At 40.3% G+C, this 25000-nt stretch overlaps 1 protein-coding gene across 1 annotated transcript in view; it reads left to right on the forward strand.

Moving 5' to 3' along the window:
• LOC135109192 (uncharacterized) overlaps nucleotides 1-25000 on the forward strand; it is an 89552-nt gene that overhangs the window by 17828 nt on the left and 46724 nt on the right. The window contains exons 2-3 of the mRNA XM_064020365.1: nucleotides 4227-4545; nucleotides 17278-17430. Coding sequence (XP_063876435.1) covers nucleotides 4227-4545; nucleotides 17278-17430 — 472 coding nt within the window. The remainder of the gene's footprint in view (nucleotides 1-4226; nucleotides 4546-17277; nucleotides 17431-25000) is intronic.

The following is a 25000-nucleotide window of genomic DNA, read 5'->3' on the forward strand; positions in this document are numbered from 1 at the left end:
CGTGTATTTTTTTTTCGTTAAGTATATATTTTTTTTTCTTTTTTTCAGCGCAATTAGTTTTAATAGATGGGAAAAGTCACGTGTTTATGAAAGTATGTTAAGTGATGCAGAAAGTAGGGCAGATTTTACAGGCTAATGTGTGTGTAAAAGAGAGAGAGAGAGAGAGAGAGAGAGAGAGAGAGAGAGAGAGAGAGAGAGAGAGAGAGAGAGAGAGAGAGAGAGAGAGAGAGAGAGAGAGATGTGCTATTCATCGTGCGTTTTTTATTGCAAGCATAACGGGGTATAACTCTCTCTCTCTCTCTCTCTCTCTCTCTCTCTCTCTCTCTCTCTCTCTCTCTCTCTCTCTCTCTCTCTCTCTCTCTCTCTCTCTCTCTCTCCATCCATCAATATCTCGTGTACTATTTGTGGCGGTGTATGTACTGTTGCAGTCAATTGTAATTACGCTGATAAAGATAGTAGTAGTAGTAGTAGTAATAGTAGTAGTTGTACCAGTAGCCGTAGCACCAGGAGTAGTATCGAAATAGTAGTAACAATAATACTAATAATAATAATAAGAAGAATAACAACAAAAACAAATTAATATGAAAAACGGGAAAACTTATAGAGAATAAAAAAAAATGAGATTGATAGTGATGAGAGAGAGAGAGAGAGAGAGAGAGAGAGAGAGAGAGAGAGAGAGAGAGAGAGAGAGAGAGAATTTAGTTATATAACTGTGGGAGAAAAAAGTGACAGTTCATATCGAATTCTAATAGGAACGAAAATAATGAAAAAAGGAGTTTATTTAGTTAACACGGGAATGAAAACTGATTGTAGGAATGTTAAGAAAAAGGAAGAAAAAAAAATGTAGAAGTAGGTAATTTAAAAGACCCTCCTCCTCCTCCTCCTCCTCCTCCTCCTCCTCCTCCTCCTCCTCCTCCTCCTCCTCCTCCTCCTCCTCCTCCTCCTCCTCCTCCTCCTCCTCCTCCTCCTCCAATAACCGGCATAAGACACGTTTTATAACACCACGTGATCGATCAAACTCATTTTTCCCTATTTCTCCATCTCCCTTCTTTCCTCCTCCACCTCCTTTTTTTTTCCTCCACCTCTTTTCCTCCCCTATTTTCTCTTTCCTTTTTTTCTTTTCTTTCTTCGTGTCTTGTCTTGTCTTCTCCTCCATCTGCTTTCTTCCTCTCTGTCTCTTCCTCTTTCTCCTTTCTTTCTTCTTCCCTTCTTCTCCAATCTTGTCTCCTGTTCATCTCTTTTCCTTTCTCTCCTCCATCTCCTTTCTCTTTTTCTCCTCCAACCACTTTCTTTTCTTGGTGCCCAATCTTCCTCCTCCTCCTCCTCCTCCTCATTTCCTCTTCCATTTCCCTGCTCCTCTCGCTTCTTCCTTCCTCTTTCTACTCCACCTTGCATTTTTCTTCCTGTTGTTTCCTCTCTCTCTCTCTCTCTCTCTCTCTCTCTCTCTCTCTCTCTCTCTCTCTCTCTCTCTCTCTCTCTCTCTCTCTCTCTCTCTCTCTCTCTCTCTCTCTCTCTCTCTCTCTCTCTCTCTCTCTCTCTCTCATCGTCTATGTCTTTAATGTCCATCTTCATTATTTTTTCTTTTATTTTTTCATCCTTTTATTCACTTGTCCTTATCTTAACCTTACTTTTATCTTACTTTACCTTTATTATGTCTTTTTATTTATTTATTTTTATTTATTTATTTTTTTTACCTTACCTAATAAAATGCTTGGTTCGTGCAGCTTCTTATGAAAGTGAGGAAAAGGTCAGAAAGATGCAGGAAAATGAAAAATAAATAAAAAGAGACGTTTGTAGAAAGGTGGAGGGAATGTTTTCAGATGGAAGGATAGAATAAGATAGTTTTTTTCTTTTTTTCAGATTGATTGATGAGAAAATAAAGGAATAGTGACAGGGAAGCGAAAAAATAAATAAATAAAAATTGTAGTGATATTCAGACCTTTTTTTTGGGGGGGGGGAGCTGGAGGAAAAGTTAAATATGCCTGTGTTCAGTTTTTCAGTCATTAGGAAGGTCTTAGAAAAATAATGAAATAAAGTAAATTAACTAGGCAGGTGTTACGAAGTTGAGGTCGTAGAAAGGTGGGAAAAGTTGAAGTCGTAGAAAGGTGGGAAAAACAAAACAGGAAAAGCCATCCAAGTGTTCAGAAAATGGGAAACAAAAGGAAAGCAAATCATCCCAGTGTTCCAAAACTAGAAAAATAAAAGGGAAGGTTAAAAAAAAAACGAAGAAACAAAAAATAAAGTTGACTATTCGAGAACTCAAGTAGAAGTAGAAATAGAAAACAAGGCGTGAAAACCAAACACATCAAATTATTACAAAAGTAGAAAACAAAGCAACACAAACAATCCAGTGTCCCGAAAGTAGAGAAAAAAACATACAATACAATACAATACAATACAATACAAAAAAAGTAGAGAAAAAACATACAATACAATACAATACAGTGTTCCTAAGTTGATGAGTGAAGGCCAAACTCGTGAAGATCTTCCTATGAGATGTTTGTGTTGTGGCAAGCTTGGCCAAGATACCATGTTGATCTTGTTTCCTCCTCCTCCCTCCCTCCCTCCCTCTTCCTGCCGCTCTCTTTTACCTGCCTACCTGCCTGCCTTTCCTCTCTCTCTCTCTCTCTCTCTCTCTCTCTCTCTCTCTCTCTCTCTCTCTCTCTCTCTCTCTCTCTCTCTCTCTCTCTCTCTCTCTCTCTCTCTCTCCTGTCCTTCATTTCCCCCTCCAGCGCGTCTGTCTTCTGGAGATTTTATGATGTTTGGTAAAGCCGCCATTACACGCCGGCTCAGAGAGAGAGAGAGAGAGAAAGAGAGAGAGAGAGACTTGCAAATAGACTATCATATTTCTTATCGTATTTAATAAAGTATTCGTATAATTTCTCACAAATTTCCTCCTATTCATTTTCTTTCCGTCTCTCTGTGTGTCTGTCTGCCTGTCTGTCTGTCTGTCTGTCTTGTTCTGTCTACGTATTTGGCTTCGTCTTTCTATCCGTCTCTCCATACATCTGTCTGTCTGTCTGTCTGTCTGTCTGTCTGTCTGTGTCTATCTATCTATCTATCTATCCATCTATGTCTACTCTTGTCTGCCTTTTTTATTTACTCTCTCTCTCTCTCTCTCTCTCTCTCTCTCTCTCTCTCTCTCTCTCTCTCTCTCTCTCTCTCTCTCTCTCTCTCTCTCTCTCTCTCTCTCTCTCTCTCTCTCTCTCTCTGTTAAATTGAGCATGCACTTTTAAAGGATTTTTTTTCTTTTCCTTCCCTTATTTCTTTTCCTGGGAAGTGGCAATTAGCTGTCCTTTTTTTCGTATTTTTGTAGCACTTTTTATACATTTTTCTTTTTTCGCGGGCCTTTTGTAGCTCAGTCCATTCACACACTCAGAAAAAAGAAGTGAGAGAAAGAAAAATAAAAATAAAAATTCACACGGTTGCCGGAGAGAATATTTGTACTTCCTCTATCATAGAAAAATATTTGTCGATAACATTAAGATAACATTAACGTTTGTATCCGATGGTTAGGTTAGGTGAGGTGAGGTTAGGTATAAATTAATTCAGTTCACTAATTACACAGGTGATCCCCTCATTGTGTACATCACGATATGAAAAAGCGTTGTATGAGTCAGTGTCTGGAAATTAGAAGGGTAGAGTCATTTCCATAATCTCCATATTTATAATTGGTATAAAGAATCTTGTACTTAATAAAAAAAAAATCTCTACTTTTTCCATTATAGAAAGAACATTTGTACTTTGTTGTAGAAAGAATATTTGATAGTGGAACGAATATTCGCCATTTGTAAAAAAAAGAGTATATGTACCTTTTTTTTTAATAATATCCGTGCCTCCTTTATAAATAAATATTTGAAAGTGGAGACTATTTGGAAATAGTAAAAGGAAAATTTGTACCTTGTGAAAAATATTTGTTCTTTCAGTATAGAAAGAATATTTGAAAGTAAAAATAATATTTACACTTCCTCTCCTGCAGTAAAAAGAATAGAAATATTGAGTAAATGGGAGTGATAGGAATGAGGAGGGAATATCATGGCATCCCATCGTCCCATCACCACCAGTAATCACCCCATCACCCGCCCCGGCCTTCATTATCTCCCATCATCCTCAGCACCATACCCATCACTCCCACCACCGCCCATCACTGCCCGTCGCCAGGTATTATGTATTGGACCACCACCATCACCACCACCACCACCACTAACACACCTCTCCTCCACCAGATACCATCGCGGGACGTGGACCAGGCGCCTCCTCCACACACCCAGACCAAGGAGGAGGAGAAGGAGAACGAGGAGAAAGAGAACGAGGAGAACGAAGAGGGCGGCAGGGCAGAGGAGGAGGCGAGCGGTGAGAACAACATCTTCATCAACAACAACAACAACAGCGGCGGGGACTCGGAGACAGAAGCGGGGAACAAGGATGAGGAAGGGCGCGGCAGTCACCTGGCCCTGGTCACGCCTACCAGCCTGCAGGTGGCGAGGGCCATGCACGCTGCCCTGGCTCACCTAGGCTGGCGACACGTGACCATCGTGACGCTAGGTGAGAGAGAGAGAGAGAGAGAGAGAGAGAGAGAGAGAGAGAGAGAGAGAGAGAGAGAGAGAGAGAGAGAGAGAATTATTTATATTATCATCTGTTTTACTTCAGCTCTGCAAGGTATTTATTTCTGATCTGTTTTCTGTGAAGGGTGGGTAGAGAGCCTTCTGCTTTGCTATCCTTTTCTTCTACTATCACTTAGTTAGTAATGCTAGGCCAGGTCACTTCTTCAGGACTGCAAGGTCTGTTGTGGCTTGTGTATCTGTGACTATTTTATCTATGTTACTTCTTCCGTGTCATCGCCTACTACTACTACTACTACTACTACTACTACTACTACTACTACTACTACTTATATCCTTACCATTAATGCTTATCCAGAATCCTACTACCATCCTTTATTTTCTTATCACGGTTTATCCTCCTCCTCCTCTTCCTCCTCCTCCTCCTCCTCCTCCTCCTCCTCCTCCTCCTCCTCCTCCTCCTCCTCCTCCTCCTCCTCCTCACTTTATTTCCCTGTTCCTTGCCCTGAGTTCCTTCATCTTCTTTTTTTCTTTTTTTTTCTTTCTTGTTTGTCCATTGCTTCCCTTTATTTTTGTATTTATTTTTTCTTTTATTTACTTTCTTTTCTTACTTCAATCGTTTTCCGGTTCTTCTTCCTTTCGATTTCTTCCTTTCTTCTCTTTCCCACCCTTGCTGCCTCCTCTCTTTCCTTCCTTCCTTCCTTCCTTCCTTCCTTCCTTCCTTCCTTCCTTCCTTCCTTCCTTCCTTCCTTCCTTCCTTCCTTCCTTCCTTCCTTTTCCTCCTCCCTTCCTTCTTTCCTACATTTCCCTCTCAAATTATCTCCGCTTCTTCCTCCTTCTTCCCAAACTCATTCCCTTCCTTCGCCACTTTCCAAATTGATTTCCTTTCCTCCTCTTCCCAGAATTTTGTCTCCTCCTCCTCCTCCTCCTCCTCCTCCTCCTGGTGTTAATGTTAATCTCTTACCTGTTTTCTTCTTTCCTTTCTTCATTCATCCATTTATGTGTTTCTTTCCCTCCTTCCTTCTTTCCTTCGTCTTTTCTTTCCTTTATTTATATTTTTCTTCCTCCTTTCCTGTCGTACTTTCTTCATTCATATTCTTTTTTTCGTTTTTTTTTATTTCGTTCTTTTTTTCCTTTATTTATATTTTTCATTCCTTTCATTTTTCTTTTCATTTTTTTCTTTTATTCATACACTTATTTTTCTTTCCCAGTTTGCTTCTTAATTCTTAACTTACGTTCTTTATTCTCTCTCTCTCTCTCTCTCTCTCTCTCTCTCTCTCTCTCTCTCTCTCTCTCTCTCTCTCTCTCTCTCTCTCTCTCTCTCTCTCTCTCTCTCTCTCTCTCTCTCATCTTTATCTCTTCAATTGCTTACTATTTTAATTTTCTTATCCTTTATTTTACGTTTCATTGTGTTCGTTCTTCCGTGTATCCATCAAAACCATCAAAAAGGAACACAAAGAAAGAACGAGCAGCAGCATCAGATCTATTGGCCCTATCTGTCTGTCACATAGATGCACGGAATAATGGAAGCGAAGGGCCGGCCTAGCTAGTCACTGGCTCTGAAAATACTTGGAGAATCTGTTTGGAATTTCGCTAATGTGAGTCGTTAATGAATTAGCCGAGTTAAAGAAAAAAAAAAGTAGAGGGAAGGAAATATTAAGTAGTATTGGTAAAAGAAAAAAGTTAAAATTAAGCCTTTCTTTCTTTTTTCGTTCTTTTTTTTAAGGAACTTGGGAAAAAAAATAGTTGTAATTAGACACATGTTAACACATACACGAGAGAGAGAGAGAGAGAGAGAGAGAGAGAGAGAGAGAGAGAGAGAGAGAGAGAGAGAGAGAGAGAGAGAGAGAGAGAGAGAGAGAGAGAGAGAGAGAGAGAGAGAGAGAGAGAGAGGCATGTTCGTACAGTCTTTCCTGATGCACTCACTCACCTCTCCTCCTCCTCCTCCTCCTCATCCTCCTCCTCTTCCTCTTCCTCTTCCTCTTCCTCCATTCCTTCCCTCTCTTTTGGGCGGGGAAGTGAAGTAACCTCAAGCTTCCTTCCCCTTCAATTCCCCCCTCACTCCCAATTCCCCTCACTCCTCCTCCTCTCCTCTCTTCCTTCTTCCTTCCTCTCTTCTCTCTTCACTTTCACGTTTCTGTTCCTGAGAGAGAGAGAGAGAGAGTGGGGGGGGAGAGGACACTTCTTAGAGGCTCAAATGGTTTTTCTCTCTCTCTCTCTCTCTCTCTCTCTCTCTCTCTCTCTCTCTCTCTCTCTCTCTCTCTCTCTCTCTCTCTCTCTCTCTCTCTCTCTCTCTCTCTCTCTCTCTCTCTCTTTCTCCTATTCTATATTCCTCCTCCTCCTCCTCCTCCTCCTCCTCCTCTTCACAACCAAAGGAAGACTATGCTAAGTAGAGAGAGAGAGAGAGAGAGAGAGAGAGAGAGAGAGAGAGAGAGAGAGAGAGAGAGAGAGAGATTGCACAAAATTACAAGGAGAAGAGTCTGAAGAAATCTAGTCATACTCTTTCTTTCTTTCTTTCTTTCTTTCTTTCTTTCTTTCTTTCTTTTATGCATACTATGAAAAGATAGGAATGAGAGGATTCGTGTAAGTGAACTGGAATAACCAAACAGTGGAAGATGGTGAGTGGTTGGCAGTGATGATGATGAGGAGGAGAAAGAGAAAGAAGAGGAGGAGGAGAAAGAGGAGGAGGTGGTCATGGTGGAAGGGAAAGAATAGATGGAGGAGGAGAAGGGAGAAGATGAGAAGAGGAATAAGAAACGAAGAAGGAAGATGATGATGATAATGATGATGACGATAATGAGGCTGATGGTGATGATGATGATGATGATGATGATGATGATGATGATGGGGTGAAGGTTTGAAGAGAAAGATGATGTGATAGAGGATGAAGAAGGATAAATGGAGGGGAAGGAAGAAAGGAAGATTAATAATAGGAAACGAAGGTATAAGATAATAATGATGATGATGATAAATGAAGCTAATGATGATGATGAATAGGAGGAGGAAGAAAGAAAGAGAAGGTGGAGGAGAAGGAAGAAGGGAAGAAGAAGTATAGGAAACAAAAAAAAGATGATAACAGTGATGATGAAGATAATGAAGGTAAAGATGATGATGAGTAGGAGGAGGAAGTGGAGGAGGAGGAGGAGGAGGAGGAGGAGGAAAGGAAGAATAATAATAAGAAACGAAGGGAGATGATAATAAATGATAAAAATAATGAAGCTAATGATGATGATGATGTTGATTGGAGAGAGAGAGAGAGAGAGAGAGAGAGAGAGAGAGAGAGAGAGAGAGAGAGAGAGAGAGAGAGAGAGAGAGATTTGACACGTAACTAAATAACATAAATAACTTAGCTTTTAATATTAACAAGCTACCTGGTAATCTGCCCCCACCCCCCTCTGTCCCCCACCCTCCCATCACACAGAAAATAATGTATCTCACCAGAATTAAATAGAAAAAAAAAACACTTGATATTGAATGATAATTGAGTAACGTTAATGTAGCGTAGGTAATTACCGGCGCTAATTACATAGTTGTCGCAGTGTTGCTGTGCTGCTGAGGCTGAGCTAATGACTCGCTAATTGGAGGGGATCACTGTGTCACCGTAGGGGGAAATATTTCGGCTTGTTACGGTTTTATTTATTTATTTATTTATTTATTTATTTATTTATTTATTTATTTATTTGTATTTTTTTTTTCACTCGGTCTTAACTGTACTCTAGAATTGGTAGTTGGAGAGGATCAGCGTGTCACCTTCAGGGAAAATATTGACTCGTTACGGTTTTGTTTTCCCTTTTTTCTGAATTTTAGATTTCCTTTAATTCATTTTTTTACGGTTTTTTTCTTTTTCCTTTTATTTCCCCCATTGGTCTTCGTAATTACTCCATATTCGGTAATTGGAGAGGATTAGTGTGTCACCTTCAGGAAAAATATTGACTTGTTGCGGTTTTTTCCTCTTTTTTCTTTTTTTCGTATTAGATTCCCATTTGCTCAGTGATTATTTCCTCGTTGAACAGTCACACTCGGGAAGCACAGGTGGGAGGAGAAACTTGACTTTTTAAAACATAATGAATCCAGATCAAAGAAAACGTGAAGAAAACACAATATTATTCTTGGTCAGAGCTTGAATGAAAACAGAGACCATGAGGAAAAGAAAACACACCAATTCCCGTGAGAGCATGAATGATAAACCACAACAGCACCTAACCTAACCTAACCAATGGAAAATAGACAAGACAGTACCACCACAACACAACACCAATGGAAAATAACAACCACAACACAACACCAATGGAAAAACCACAACACAACACCAATGGAAAATAGAGAATACAGTACCACCACAGCACAACACATCCTCGCTCCTGGACAAAGAAAGGATGCATGAAAATAGAATATCAGTCCAAGTGTGAGAGAAAAGGAAAAAGCGATGTAGTTCTTGGTGAAAGCATGAATGGATGAAAGATTAGTCCATGAATGAGAAAAAGATTGATTCCAGGTAAAAATATGGATGAAAAAATATATGTACGGTATATTTTATCCCATAAATTACAAAAAAAAAAAAAATGTCCACGAATGAAAACAAACAAACAATATCACGACAGATAAAACCATAAAATTACAAAAAAAAAACTCAAAATATGAATGAAAAAAATAAAATAAAAACACCAATAAAAGTCAAAATAAAACATCATTGAATAGAAACAAAAAGAGAAAGAGAGAATAAAAAAAAAACTACATTCCCTACACTTAAACTATTTTCCTCATTTAATTACTTCCTGCTGAGGTTCCAGGAAAAGCTGACGTGGTATCAAGTCACGCTCGCGCCACCCGTAAGCCTCCCACTGTCAGGTTTGTCAGGACTCCCCGCACTGCTTCACCTATTAGCCCAGGAATATAAAGGCGGGCAGGTGTTGCGAGCGTGAAGCAGAAGTAAGGAGTGGTGAGAGAGACAGTGGCGGGGAGTGTTTAGTGAGGATCTTGTGATTTATATCTTGTTACTAGAGTGTGCTTGCAGATCCTTCAGAGAGAGAGAGAGAGAGAGAGAGAGAGAGAGAGAGAGAGAGAGAGAGAGAGAGAGAGAGAGAGAGAGAGAGAGAGAGAGGGGTCATATCCATCTCAATCGCCATCACAATATTGACAAACTATCCTCTGTAATATAAAAAAAAATGGCACCTACACGCATTTTTAGGAGAGAGAGAGAGAGAGAGAGAGAGAGAGAGAGAGAGAGAGAGAGAGAGAGAGAGAGAGAGAGAGAGAGTTACATAAGCATATCCATCTCAGCCAACATCATAAAACTGACAAAAAACATACGTATATCATTACACACACACACACACACACACACACACACACACACACACACACACACACACACACACACACACACACACACACACACACACACACACACACACACACACACACACACACACACACACACACACACACACACCACTGCACGCATTGTCCAGGTGTGACACAATAGATCATGGTGTATGTACCCTGTGACTTTGGGGTCTAGTGGTCGAGTGTTGGGTTGAGGGAAGGGGAAGGGAAGGGAAGGGAGAGGGAAGGGAGAGGGAAGGGGGAGGAAGGGAGGGGATATATATGACAACCATTACTTTTAACGAGATGGGAGGGGTGAGGGTGAACCGGGAGCTGTTAGAAAGCGTGACGAGATGAGAGAGAGAGAGAGAGAGAGAGAGAGAGAGAGAGAGAGAGAGAGAGAGAGAGAGAGAGAGAGGCATTGTGCTTAGGATTGAGGCAAAATATTAGTGTTGCTAGTTTTCTACGTGAAAAAAAAAAGAGGAGGAATAGATGAAAGAAAAGTATTGAATAAACACAAAAGAAGGAAAAGAGATGCATAAGAGAGGAAAAAGAAAAAAGGAAAAAACAGCAAGAGTTAGGTGGAACACATGGAAATATAAGCACAACTGAATAGAAAGCAAGAAAAACATCAGCGAAAGAGGAAGAGGAAGAGGAGCACAAAGAAACAGAAACACAACTGAACACAAAGGAAGAAAAACAAGAAAAAAAAACAAAGGAAAGAAACAAAAAAAAAAAAACCCAAGTAAACACAAAAATAATATATATATAAAAAGGAATCAACAGTGGATGAAGAAGAGAAACACAAAGATACAAACACAAGTCAACACAAAGGAAGAACAGACAAGCGAAACACAACTCGGCCCTTAGGAGGTTTTGTGGTAAGCTACACTACATCTTATCTAATCTGAGACGCGGGATAGTAGAAGCGAAGGTTAGGACAAACACAAGTAGGTGACCTTTTGGCTCTTAGGAGGCTGCGATAAATCATGCTGTCTGAGGAGGAGGAGGAGGAGGAGGAGGAAGAAGAAGAAGAAGAAGAAGAGGAAATAAAGATGAGAAGAAAAGAGAGAAGATAAGGAGGGATAAAAGGAAGAGGAGGGAAAGAAGACGAGGATGGGGAGAAGATGAAGATGAGGATGGGAAGATGAAGAGGAGGGGAGGGTGAAAATGAAGAGGGAGAAGATGATGAAGATGAGGAGGAATAAGAGGAAGAGAAGAGAAAGAAGACGAGGATGGGGAGAAGATGAATATGAAGAGGGAGAAGAAGATGAGAAGGCGATGAAAAAACAAAAATGGGGAGGAAAAGGAAGACAAGGAGGAGTAGAGACAGAAGATGAGGAAGAAGAAAAGGAGAAAGAGAAAGAAGTCAGTGAAAGAGAGGAAAGGCAGGAGTACGAGGTCAGATGGGTCACTGAAGAAGACGTGAAGGAGAGACTGAGGCAGAAGAGTTAGTGAGAGCGAGAGGTAGAGGGCTTGTGAGAGAGGAGAGGAGAGGAGGGGATAAAAGTAGAAGAGGGGGATCACCTACAAGAGAAGAACAGAGCGAGGAAGCATAAGAGATCAAAAGGCAGATCAAATATCGTGAATTTCAAAAGACGTAGGATTTTGGGATTTGCTGGGTGGAGGAAAGCGAGGTCTGCTGGATGTGATATAGAAAGGGATTCGTGGATTTTTTTTTTTTTTTTTTTTTTTTTTTTTTTTTAGGTTAGGTTAAGTGAAGTTAGGTTAGGTAAGATGAAGTATGGTGAAGAGAGGTAAGGTTAGGTTAAGTTTGGTTCGTTTAGGTTAAGTTAGGTAGAGTTAGGCAAGGTGAAGGAGAGGAGAGGTTAGGTTAGGTTAGATAAGGTTTAAGTGGTTAGGTCAGGTAGGATAAAACATGGTGAAGAGAGGTAAGGTTTTGTTATGTTAAGTTTGGTTTGTTTAAGTTAAGTTAGATAGAGTTAGGCAAGGTTATATTTGGTTAAAGTATGGTTAAGAGAGGTAAAGGTTAGGTTAGGTTGAAAGAAGTTAGGCAAGATTTGTTAGGGTAGCTTAAGTTAAATTAGATCAAGTTAGGCAAGGTTATGTTACGTATGTTAGGTTACAAAAGATAAGGTAAGATAAAGTGAGGTTAAGTAAGGTTAGGTTAGGTTAGACTAAATCAGGTTAAGTTCGATTTAGTTCGGTTAAGTCAGGTTAGATAAGGTAAGGTGAAGTGAGGCGAGGTTAGGTTAACTTAGATGAGGTTATGTTGTCCGTTCAAGTTAGTGAGGTTAGATTAGGCAAGGTTAGGTTAGGTTACATTGCATACCTTATAATTCTGTTGGGCTGCTAAAAAAAAAAAAAATAAAAAAATAAAAAATGTAACGGCAAAATAAGGAAAACCATTGGAGCAATATATATGTAGATAGGCCGTTGAGGTAAAAAAAAAAAAAAAAAAAGAGGGAGGGAGGGAAAAAGAGAACTTTTAATACATTATAGGAAGTAGAATCAATAGGCATTAAAAGGTGCAGGATAGAATACAAAGAAGAATGAGAACTTGTAAGGGAAAAATCAAAATATGTGAGAAGGAAGTTGAAATTGTAGAAAGACTAGAATAATTTAGAACTTTATGGGAGAGTGGAAAGGTAATGGATGAAGGAAAGATGAGGTATAAAAAGAGACACACAAAGAGGGGAGGAATACAAGAAGATAATGTGGAAATATCAAATAGAGTAAAAAGGAAAAAATAAGTAAATAAGGAAGAAAACTTTCATAGCCTTGCGAGGAAAAATAGTAAAAAAAATAAAAGCACCGAGAAAATACAGAAAGACAAAGTTTACAGATTTAGAATAATGAAAAATAAAAAGATTGGGATGATAACTTTCCTGAAATTACGAAAAAAAAAGTTTAATTTAAGAATAAAGTTCACAAAGAAAGAAAAATTAAGACGAAATAACACTGTAAAAAAGTGACTGAAAGAATGAAGAAAGTGGAGATTAGTAGAGAGAGAAGAGAAATGCGAGGAGAGAAGGATAGTACAGGAAAACAATAATCATAAATATAGAAAAAGAGAACAAAGGAAGAAGAAACGTTTGATGAGCGTGTGAAAAGGAGAAAAAAAAATAGTGAGAATATGTGAGAAGAAATAGAAATTATGGAACATTTACTTAGGTCTAAAAATGCAAAGGAAAACTAAACAAATAAAAAAATAAATAAATAAAAACAGCACTCGTCCAGTAAAAATTATGCCAACAATTATGAAAAGAAAAAGTTTGTTTTAATCTTTTGTATGGTGACAGAGAGAAATAAAGATAAAAAATGAGAATATATTTCACAAAAGAACAATTGTCTCCTAACACACACACACACACACACACACACACACACACACACACACACACACACACACACACACACACACACACACACACACACACACACACACACACACACACACAATAGCCATTCAGCAACAAATACTCTTGTGAACAAATTAGACAAAAAGAAGAAACGTTAAATTATCTAGAGTAATAAAAAAAAATACATGCAGATAAAGAATAGAACACTTGAAAATAACAAAAGAAATAAAAGAAAACGGAAAGGAAAGAAAGCATTCAAGACAGTGAGAGAGAGAGAGAGAGAGAGAGAGAGAGAGAGAGAGAGAGAGAGAGAGAGAGAGAGAGAGAGAGAGAGAGAGAGAGACCAGAATAATACCTTAAAACTTTCTGAAATAGAATCACGCAAACAAAAAAGAAATAGTGAGATAAGAGAAACGAAAATGGAGAGATGGAGAAAGAGGAAAAGAAAGAGAGAGAAGACGGGAGGAGGGGGGAATGAAGGAGATCGAGTGAAGGAAAATAAGAGGAATTCCATGAGGGGAGAGAGAGAAGAAAGGGAAAATAAGGAGGAAACTGAGGACTAGCTGAGAGTGGCTGTGAGAGGGAGAAGAAGAAGAGGAGGAGGAGGAGGAGGAGGAGGAGGAGGAGGAGGAGGAGGAGGAAGAAGAAGAAGAAAGAAGAAGAAGAAGAATAGAAAGATTAGACATTCATGAGAGAGAGAGAGAGAGAGAGAGAGAGAGAGAGAGAGAGAGAGAGAGAGAGAGAGAGAGAGAGAGAGAGAGAGAGAATTACCTTACCAAACATGAAGTGAGAGTAAGAAAACCAGAAAAAAAAAAATAAAACCAACAATAAAACCTGAAAGAAGAAGGAGGAGGAAGAAGAAGAAGAAGAAGAAAAGAAGAGGAAGAGGAAGGTAAAATAATCCCTTCCTTCTCTTCCTCCCTTACTCTTTTTTTTTTTTTTTTTTTTTATACTGTACTGGAATAAATATAAATTATCTGAGGCACGCTGTATTTTTAGGGGAAGAGGAGAGAGAGGGAGAGGGAGAGGGAGAGGGAGAGGGATTACACTCCACGAATGATGCCGAAAGGTGAGGTTATGTTGGGGAGTGGGGAGGGCAGGGGAGAGGGAAATTTGGAGAGGAGGAGGAGGAGGAAGAGGAGGAGGAGGAGGAGGAAGTGGGGTCTTTAAAGGTGAGGTTTTGAGCTAGTCTTCCTGGATTCTCTTCCTCCTCCTCCTCCTCCTCCTCCTCCTCCTCCTCCTCCTCCTCCTCCTCCTCCTCCTCCTCCTCCTCCTCCTCCTCCTCCTCCTCCTCCTCCTCCTCCTCCTCCTCTCCTTTCCCTCATGACTCTCACTAATGAATTACTCTCACTCGCTTGATTCACCTTTCATATACTCTCTCTCTCTCTCTCTCTCTCTCTCTCTCTCTCTCTCTCTCTCTCTCTCTCTCTCTCTCTCTCTCTCTCTCTCTCTCTCTCTCGATATTTTCTTGCATTTATCGATTTTTTTTCCTTCTACAACTACTACTACTACTACTACTACCACCACCACCACCACCACCACCACCACCACCACCACCACCACCACCTTCTCCTCCTCCTTCTCCTCCTCCTCCTCCATTATCTCTTCCACCTCCTTCATTGATTTCTCCTCTCTTGTCTTCTTATACCTTCATCCATGACCTGTTCCTCCTCCTCCTCCTCCTCCTCCTCCTCCTCCTCCTCCTCCTCCTCCTCCTCCTCCTCCTCCTCCTCTAACAATTAACGCACTAAAGCCGTGATGTCATTGCAGAGTATCTCGAACGCAAAAAGAAAACGAGAGTTGCAAATTGAAGGTAGACTTGTGTATCTTGAGAGGGAGTCGTTGGGATTTTTATTATTATTATTATTATTATTATTATTATTATTATTATTATTATCATTATTATTATTATTATTATTATTATTATTATTGTTATTGTTATTTTGCTCATATTGTTATATTTTTTCTTTTTTTTTCTTATTCCTGTCTTTGTTTAGTGTTTCCCTTTTTTTCCTATTTCCTGGTCCATTTTTTTTCGTTTTTTTTCTATTATGTTATTTTTATGTTTTTCTCGAGATATTTTTTTCTTTTTCTCATTCTATTTACTATTTTTTTCCATTTTGTTATTCTATTTTTTTCAGTTTTTTTCTCTTAGTTTTGTTTCTTTTATGTTTTCCTTTTTCAGATTTTTTTTTCATATTCCTATTTTCTTTACGATTTCTTTTGTTTTCCTTCTCCTTTAGTATAATTTCAGCTTTTATTCCACATTTTGTTTGTTTTATATTGCATTTTTTTTTCGTTTGATTTTTTTTCTGCTCTTCCTTCTTTACCTTACTTCTCCTTTTTCTGTTATATTTCTTTTTATTTTTTTTCTCTAAGTTTCGTTTGTTTCATGTTCTTATCTCTCTCTCTCTCTCTCTCTCTCTCTCTCTCTCTCTCTCTCTCTCTCTCTCTCTCTCTCTCTCTCTCTCTCTCTCTCTCTCTCTCTCTCTCTCTCTCTCTCTCTCTCTCTCTCTCTCTCTCTCTCTCTCTCACATATATGTTTAGCCTAGAAGCAAGGAAGCGAGGGACAGGAACGAAAGAGGAAGAAAACGAGAAGGAAGAAAATTTTGAATGTATTGAGTTGAGGAAATTGAGGACGAAAGGGAAAAAAAGAGGTTGACGAAAGGAAGATGGATGAAGACGAGAAGGAGGAGGAGGAGGAGGAGGAGGACGAGAAAAAATGAAGAGTATTGTCACATGACTAAATAAAACATTAAATTTAGCAACAAAAAAGAAAAAAAAATGTGATGAGAGAGAATAGAAAAGAAGAAAATACTAGTAATGAAACAACAAAAAGAAATATTGAGTAATTGAAGGGATAGAACGAAACTTTTATAGTAAGTAAATAAGGAATAGGAGCAAGATAGAAGGAAGAGGAGGAAGAGGAGGAGGAGGAGGACACAAGTGGAGAGAAGTGAGTTAAATGGAGGTAATCAGCGGAGACAAACATGGAGATGATGATGGAGGAAGAGGAGGAGGAGGAGGAGGAGGAGGAGGAGGAGGAGGAGGAGGAGGAGGTATGTAAGTGAGGTTAACGTGAAGTGGCGTTTCGAGGAGAGAGAGAGAGAGAGAGAGAGAGAGAGAGAGAGAGAGAGAGAGAGAGAGAGAGAGAGAGAGAGAGAGAGAGAGAGAGAGAGAGAGAGAGAGAGAGAGAATCATACGTCTTTCCCTTTATTTTCTCTCTCTCTCTCTCTCTCTCTCTCTCTCTCTCTCTCTCTCTCTCTCTCTCTCTCTCTCTCTCTCTCTCTCTCTCTCTCTTTCATTCCCTTTGCAGTTCTTCATCATCCACTTTCCCTTTCATCCTCATTCCCTCATTATCTCATTCTGGACTTATTCTCACTCATTTGCTTGCTTCATTTTCTGTCTCTTCCTCAAAAGCATCAAGAGTTTCAATTTTGTCTCATTATTCTATCTTCTTCCTTCTTTCCTTCCTTCTTTCCCATTTCATTTTTTTCTTTTTTTTTATCGTAGGTTTGTGTATTCTTGTTTTTCTTTATTTTCTTGTTTGGTTTTGTTTTCTTTTTCCTGTTTCCTTTTTCTTCGTAGCTTTTCTTGTGGTTTCGTGATTAATTATGGCTTGTTGCCGTTGTTTTCATTTTATTTCCTATTCCTTATAAGAAAAAAACATAAGTACATAAGAAAATAAGGGTACTTGTATATCTTTCTTCGTAACTCAGTATATATTTAAACGCCTCTTTTCCTTCCTATTCCCTTCTTCTTCCTCTTATTGATCCTTTGTTTTTATTTCGTGACTCAGTGCTTCAACATCTCTTTCTCTCCTTCCCTTCTTCGCTGTTCCGTAACTTATCACTCCAGCACCTCTTTCTTTCCCTCTTCTCCTTTTCCTCTCATTGATCCATCATTTCTGTCTAGTGACTCAATACTTCATCATCTCTTTCTCTTCTTTTCTTCGCTGTTTCGTAACTGAATACCCTAACACCTCTTTCTTTCCCTCTTCTCTTCCTCTTCCTTTTATTCATTATTTTTGTATCGTGTCTCAGTCCTTTACCTTTTTCTCTCACCAGACTGGAGCTACTGGCGCGGCGTGGCACACCAGGTGGACGTACAGCTGAGGGCGCACAGCAGTCTGGTGGCCGCCCTGGCTGTGCTGCCGCCCCTGCCCTCTCAGTCTAACATCACTCACGTCTTCTCTTCCTCCGCCGCCCGCTACGTCAAGGGTGAGTTGCGGTGGTGGTGGTGGTAGTAGTAGTAGTAGGAGTGGTGGTGGTGGTGGTGGTGGTAGGTCTTGTAGTGCCTAGTTGTAGTAATATCTATGTTCTTTCTGTTGGTGGAATTGTGCTAATCTTTTATTATTTATTTAGTTTTCTGTTTCCTTCTTTCGTTTTATTCCTATCTTACTTAACTGCATGCCTTCATACTTTACTTACATTGTCTCTTACATAGATTTCGAACACACACACACACACACACACACACACACACACACACACACACACACACACACACACACACACACACACACACACACACACACACACACACACACACACACACACACACACACACACCTTTTCTCTTTCACATTTTACATTCACATCCATATTTATTTTGCATTTTATCTCTTCATTCATTCATTCATTCATTCATTCATTCATTCATTCATTCATTCACATATTAATTGGCCGCAAATATACACACACACACAGGCTGCTAACATTCATATCCAGGGGAACAAAACAGTCCTTCCCAAACGTTGGCTGTAAACTTCAAAAACAAAAAGTGATCTGCCAGTGGAAACGCGACTCTGATAAAGTAAAAACACTACAAAGGACTTTTTTTCGGCACACGAAGTAAAAATTGCAACTTTGAACTTTGTATATATAAAAAAAAAAAAAAAAAAAAACCTCCCTGTTACATCCACGGGTCTTGTACTCTCCCTCACATAGCCACGCCCACTCCTCTCTCTCTCTCTCTCTCTCTCTCTCTCTCTCTCTCTCTCTCTCTCTCTCTCTCTCTCTCTCTCTCTCTCTCTCTCTCTCTCTCTCTCTCTCTCTCTCTCTCTTTCTTTTCCTTCTTTCCATTCTTTTCCTCTTTCTTCCACCTTCCTCTCTACCTTCTCTCCTTCTCTCCCTCCTTCACTCTCCCTTCAAACTCCATATTGCATGCACCACCACCACCACCACCACCACCTCTCTCTCATATCAAAACTACACCCATCACCTCTCTCTCTCTCTCTCTCTCTCTCTCTCTCTCTCTCTCTCTCTCTCTCTCTCTCTCTCTCTCTCTCTCTCTCTCTCTCTCTCTCTCTCTCTCTCTCACAAGACCACGCCCTCCCATGTTTCCTCATTCCCATGGCCCTAAACTCCCACGCACCACCTCATCTCCCACAAATAAGACGCCCTCTTTCCTCCATTTACTCCCGCGTCAGTAGAGGGGTAAGTCCTACGCCCATACAAACACCTTCTTAGCTCCCTTATTGTGGAAACTAATTGCTGCCTAAGTGGTCTTTTGTAGGCTGCTGTGAACCCGTGCTTGTTGTTAGTGGTGGTGGTGGTGGTAGTAGTAGTAGTAGTAGTTGTAGTTGTAGACGTAGTAACACTGTAGTGGTATTAGTGGTGGAAGTAGTATGTATTAGTAGTAGCAGTAGAAGTAGTATTAGTAGTAGTAGTAGTAGGAGGAGGAGGAGGAGGAGGACGGTGTAGTAGTAGTGGTGGTGGTAGTGAAGTTCTAATGATGTTAATTAAAATCAAATAATAATAAGAAGAATATCAATTAGTATTAAATGTAGGAGAAACAGTAGTAGCAAAATTAAGAGCAATTAGAATGTAGCAGTAGTAGTAGTAGTAGTACATGTAGCTGTAGTAGTAGCAGTAGTAGCAGCAGGGGTTGTAGAAGTGTACACAGCGTTATTTGAACTTCAATAAGCAAATCTTCACGTCATTATTTATTATTTGTGTTTCATTCTGGGAGTGTTTGTGTTTTCTTGGTGTGTTTGTGTGTTGCTTATTTGCGTGTTTATCTGAGCAGTCTTTCAGAGAGAGAGAGAGAGAGAGAGAGAGAGAGAGAGAGGGAGTTGTGTTTCCTACCTGTTTTATTGCTCTAGTTTTCTCTACGTAGATGAAGTAAATTGCATAGAAAGATCAGGTACCAAGAGACTGTGGTGGTGACTTGTGGTGGCTGGCGTGACTTGTATGATGACTGGAGTGGTGAGGGGGTGGTGACATGATAACTGGAGTGGTGAGGGGGTGACTTGATGACTGGAGTGGTGAGGTGGTGACTTGATGACTGGAGTGGTGAGGGGGTGGTGACTTGATAACTGGAGTGGTGAGGGGGTGGTGACTTGATAACTGGAGTGGTGAGGGGGTGGTGACTTGATGACTGGAGTGGTGAGGGGGTGGTGACATGATGACTGGAGTGGTGAGGGGGTGGTGACTTGATGACTGGAGTGGTGAGGTGGTGGTGACATGATGACTGGAGTGGTGAGGGGGTGGTGACTTGATGACTGGAGTGGTGAGGTGGTGGCTTGATGACTGGAGTGGTGAGGTGGTGGCTTGATGACTGGAGTGGTGAGGTGGTGGCTTGATGACTTGATGACTGGATGGTGACTTGATGACTGGAGTGGTGAGGTGGTGGCTTGATGACTGGAGTGGTGAGGGGGTGGTGACTGAGATGTTGACTGGAATGAGTGAAGTGTGGTGATCGAGATAGTGACTTGGATTACTTAACTTAACAGCAGACTCAGCTTAACGTAACCTAACCTAACCTGACCTAACTTAACCCTAAGACTCGGAAACAGACTGATCGAGACTCCTACTATCCTTCACCCCATTCTTTTCACCCCATCTTTCCCTCTTTCTATCTCCTCTCCTCTACTTCACCCATCCTTTCTCTTAAAACAAAAATAACTTAACCTAAATTAACATAACCTAACATAATCTAACCTAACCTAACCTAACCTAACTTAACGTAACCTAACATAACATAACATAACATAACCTAACCTAACCTAACCTAACCTAACTTAACGTAACCTAACCTAACCTTACCTAACCTAACCTAATTTAACTTAACGTAACCTAACCTAACCTAACCTAACTTAACCTAACCTAACCTAACCTAACATAATCTAACCTAACCTAACCTAACCTAACCTAACCTAACCTAACCTAACCTAACCTAACATAATCTAACCTAACCTAACCTAACCTAACCTAACCTAACCTAACCTAATTTAACTTAACGTAACCTAACATAACCTAACCTACCTAACCTAACTCTCCACCACCAGGAACAGTATTTTCATCACAAAACCCAGCCGCCATTTTTCTTCCTGACATAAAACAACGAAATATTTCACTTTCTTTTTTTTTTTTTTTTAGTGCAGAGAAATTATTCCTTGTATTTATTTCGGTTTTGGATAATGAAATTTGCCCTTCTGGATCTCTCTCTCTCTCTCTCTCTCTCTCTCTCTCTCTCTCTCTCTCTCTCTCTCTCTCTCTCTCTCTCTCTCTCTCTCTCTCTCTCTCTCTCTCTCTCTCTCTCTCTCTCTCTCTCTCTCTCACCGATGTCAGATTGAACCAATAATGAGGAACTCGTCTTTTTCCTTCCTTCCTTCCTCCTCCTCCTCCTCCTCCTCCTCCTCCTCCTCCTCCTCCTCCTCCTCCTCCTCCTCCTCCTCCTCCTCCTCCTCCTTTTCCTCCCTCGCCTCCGCCTCTGCCGCCTTCTCCTCTTTCAGTGATCATCGGAAGAGGCGATGACGGAGAAGGGAAAAAGGAGGAGGAGGAGGAGGAGGATAAAAGAAGAGAAGGGAAAAAGGAGGAGGAGGAGGAGGATAATTTTAATGACGATCAGATTTTGTCTCACGGTTGTCGTCAGTAGTCTGGGAACGTTTTTTCTTCCTTCCTTTCTCCTCCTCCTCCTCCTCCTCCTCCTCCTCCTCCTCCTCCTCCTCCTCCTCCTCCTCCTCCTCCTCCTCCTCCTCCTCCTTTCGTTATCTAAAGTCTAAACATATCTTTCAGAATTTTCCTCTCTCTCTCTCTCTCTCTCTCTCTCTCTCTCTCTCTCTCTCTCTCTCTCTCTCTCTCTCTCTCTCTCTCTCTCTCTCTCTCTCTCTCTCTCTCTCTCTCTCTCTCTCTCTCTCTCTCTCTCTCTCTCTCTCTCTCTCTCTCTCATTAAGTACGCGTTTTATCACTCTTGCTGGCTGGAGTTATTGCTGTGTGTGTGTGTGTGTGTGTGTGTGTGTGTGTGTGTGTGTGTGTGTGTGTGTGTGTGTGTGTGTGTGTGTGTGTGTGTGTGTACAGATGGATGTTAGTACTCACACCCAATTATTCATGCAAGAGAATAATTTGTTTGCCCAGTGCACTCTTTTTTTTTTAATTCAGTGGGAAAGCAGACAAATTAGTAGACAGATAGCCGGATAGATAAAGATGAACCGGTAGATGGATAGATAGGTAAGTATGGATAGATAAACTGATGTAGACTGACAGGCAAGTTGATGGATAGATTAGACAAGCGATTGAATACGTTGATAGATACGAGTGCGGATGAATGAATGGATGGATTGACGGATAAATAAACCGACAGATAGATACAAGGATAGACAAATTTATGGATAAGTAGATAGATAGAAAGGCAAGAGCGACACAAAGATAGATCGACATATTCTTAGATAAAAGATGAATAACCTGATGAGTGGATAGATAAATATAAATAGATATATATATACAAAGACAAACAAAAATATGAATAGATACAGAGATAGATAATCACATTTACTAATAACTTTACTTCATAATTTGACGAATGGGTTGATAGATATGAATAGATACTTGGATATACACAGACAAGCAGAAATATATAGATAGATACAGGATTGATAACCACAAGCACCAAATTTTCATCACATTTACAAAAAACTTTACTTCATAATTTGATGAATGGGTAGATAGATATGAATAAATAGGTAGATATACACAGACAAGCAGAAATATAGATAGATACACAGATAGATAACCACAAGCACAAAAATTTTCCATCACATTTACTAATTTTGCTTCCTTCTGCCTATGACTTCCACTCCTTCAGGCGGGATGTTTCAAGACACTTCACAATTTAACTCAGGACTCACTTTCACACTGGCTTCTCGCGGGACTAGCATTTTCAGTTGGTGTTAATATTTTTCCTCCCGCCTTTGACTTCGGCTCTTTCAGGAGGGAGGCTGCAAGACACTTCATAATTTAACTGTGGGCTTCCTTTCAGACCGTGTTCTCCTGGGATTAACACGTCCACTAAGCACTTTTTTATTATTATTATTATTATTTAGTTATAGTACAGGTATTTTATTACATTTTTTTCTTTTAATAGTCTGGTTTTATTGTTTTCGTGGCTTATAGTCTTGTTTCCCTTGGCCAGCGACTCCCTTAACCCTTTGTCTGCTATTTAGTATCTCTTTCCTTAATTACTAATCACCTTGAGACAGCTTCACAATCTTTTTAAACTCTAGAAATTGCAAAATCCGTTTTCATCCCTAATTTTGGTGTTTGTAAAGATCCCATGCATTGCGTCTGGTGCTGTTATGTGTTTCAGGTACCAGTAAGAGGCTTAAAATATATATATAGTCGTAAACATTTCCCTTGGCCAGATCTCCTCTCCTACTTAAACATATATATTGTCAGCAAACAGGTGTAGGTACAAATCAACACATATTTCATGCTCGTAACTCTCATCTCGTGGTCCTTCTCGCGTTCCCTCTCTAATGAAGCGCTCAGGTTGCCAGCAATGAAGTTAAAATTAAATTCCTTCCCTCCCCCTGCTTGCCTGCCTGCCGCCTCCCACCACCCCCCTCCTCCTGTCATAACGTGTGTATAATTAAGGCTGCAGGTAAGATGCAATAAATGGATTTCTGACGCTTTCTTTCCGCTCCGCTTGAAGGTCAGGCAGCTTGAAACTCCACCGTGTGTTTCTGGAACTAAATTTGGTGTAAAGTGAAAGAATTAGAAAATGTTATGTGTATTTTTACCGACCTCCGTTTCTCTCTCTCTCTCTCTCTCTCTCTCTCTCTCTCTCTCTCTCTCTCTCTCTCTCTCTCTCTCTCTCTCTCTCTCTCTCTCTCTCTCTCTCTGATGTAAGACGAGAATCCGCATCTTCAAACGTTTCATCCCCTCAAGGACAATATTATTCTGGTCCTTATTGGTGTTTCTTTCTTTTTTTTTTTTTTTTTACCGTACTGATATATTAAATGACTATAATCTTGGAGACACTTGCAAGTCCCAATACCTCCCACAGCTTGGCAGGTTATCCTCAGAAATCACCTCTGAAAACACCAATAACTATCAAAAGAGCATGTTGGAACTGTAGCAATCTCCCTGAGCCATCACTGAAATAACGAAAGCACCTGCAGATCTCCCAATAAGCGATACAGCGCGTTGAACCAATCAGGGTAAGACGCGAGGGTATTTTGAGAACGCAGTCCCGGGAATCAAGAAAAGTGCATCCGTGTGTTGCCGCGTCCCATAAAAGTGAAATGCAAGTTAAAAGGATAGGAAGTACTCGTGTGTTTACCTATTTCTTCTCTCACCGGTAAAATTATGAACGGAGACACTGAAATTTAAGTGATTGTTTTTCTTTCCGCGTCCCATGAAACTAAAAAAAAAAGAAAAATGGAAGTACTCAGCTATTTATCTACTTCTTCCCTTCACCTGTAAGATCATGGACTCAAACACAAACTTAAGTGCCTGTTCTCCGTTCCGCTGTAAGGATACTAACAGCAACTTGGGTGGCGTGGTCCGTGTTTTTCTGTGTCTCAAAACTGAACAGGTATAAATTAAGGTTAGGTTTTTCTTCCCGCTCTAAGGACACGAACTGAAAATGAGATACTGCGGTGCGTGTATTTCTTTGTCTCGTAAAGCTAAACAGGTGTAAGTTAAGGTTAGGTTAAGCTAGGTTAGGTTAGGTTACATTAAGTTTTTTTCCACCCCGCTCTGAGGTCACTAACAGAATCTCCTTGGTCTTTGTACTTATGCGCATCATTAAGCTAGACACGTGTAAGTTAAGGGTAGATTAAGTAAGGTTTTTCACTCTGCTCTAAGGACGCAAACTGAGACTCGGATAGCGTGGTCCGTGTATTGCTACGCCTCAAAAAACTAGAGGTTAGGTTGGGTTAGGTTAGGTTCATTAAGGTTAGGTATGGTTTAGTAAGGCTTTTCACCGCGCTGTAAGGACACGAACAGAAACACTGGTGGTGCGGTCTGTGTATTGCTGCGCCTCAAAACTGAACAGGTATAAGTTAAGATTATGGTTAGGTAGAGTTAGACTGGGTTAGGTTAGGTTTTTCACGCCGCTGTAAGGAAACCAACAGAAAAACTGGTGATGCGGTCTGTGTATTGCTGCTGCTCATAAAAAAAATAAATAAATAAATAGATAAATAAATAAATAAAAGATAAATAAATAAATAAACTAAACAGGTGTAATTTAAGGTAAGGTTAGGTTATGGTTCTGTTAGGTTTTTCACCCCGCTTTAAGGACACGAGCAGAAACACTGATGGTGGGATCTGCGTATTGCTGCGCCTCATAAAACTAAACAGGTGTAACTTAAGGGCAGCGGTTTGAAGGCGTGAATACCGCGTGGAATGCCTTCCTGCTCCTCACGTGCTGCTTTACTGTGGCTGTAAGTTTGGTTTTATTGATCCCAACCCGCCGCCTGCCGCCCTCCTGAGTGTATTGGCGGCCGCTCGTAATGGTGGTGGTGGTGATGATGGTGTGTGTGTGTGGGGGGTGGGGTTGAAGTGG

The sequence above is a fragment of the Scylla paramamosain genome, chromosome 18 (genome assembly GCF_035594125.1).
Source record: "Scylla paramamosain isolate STU-SP2022 chromosome 18, ASM3559412v1, whole genome shotgun sequence".
NCBI classification, from domain to species: Eukaryota; Metazoa; Arthropoda; class Malacostraca; order Decapoda; family Portunidae; genus Scylla; species Scylla paramamosain.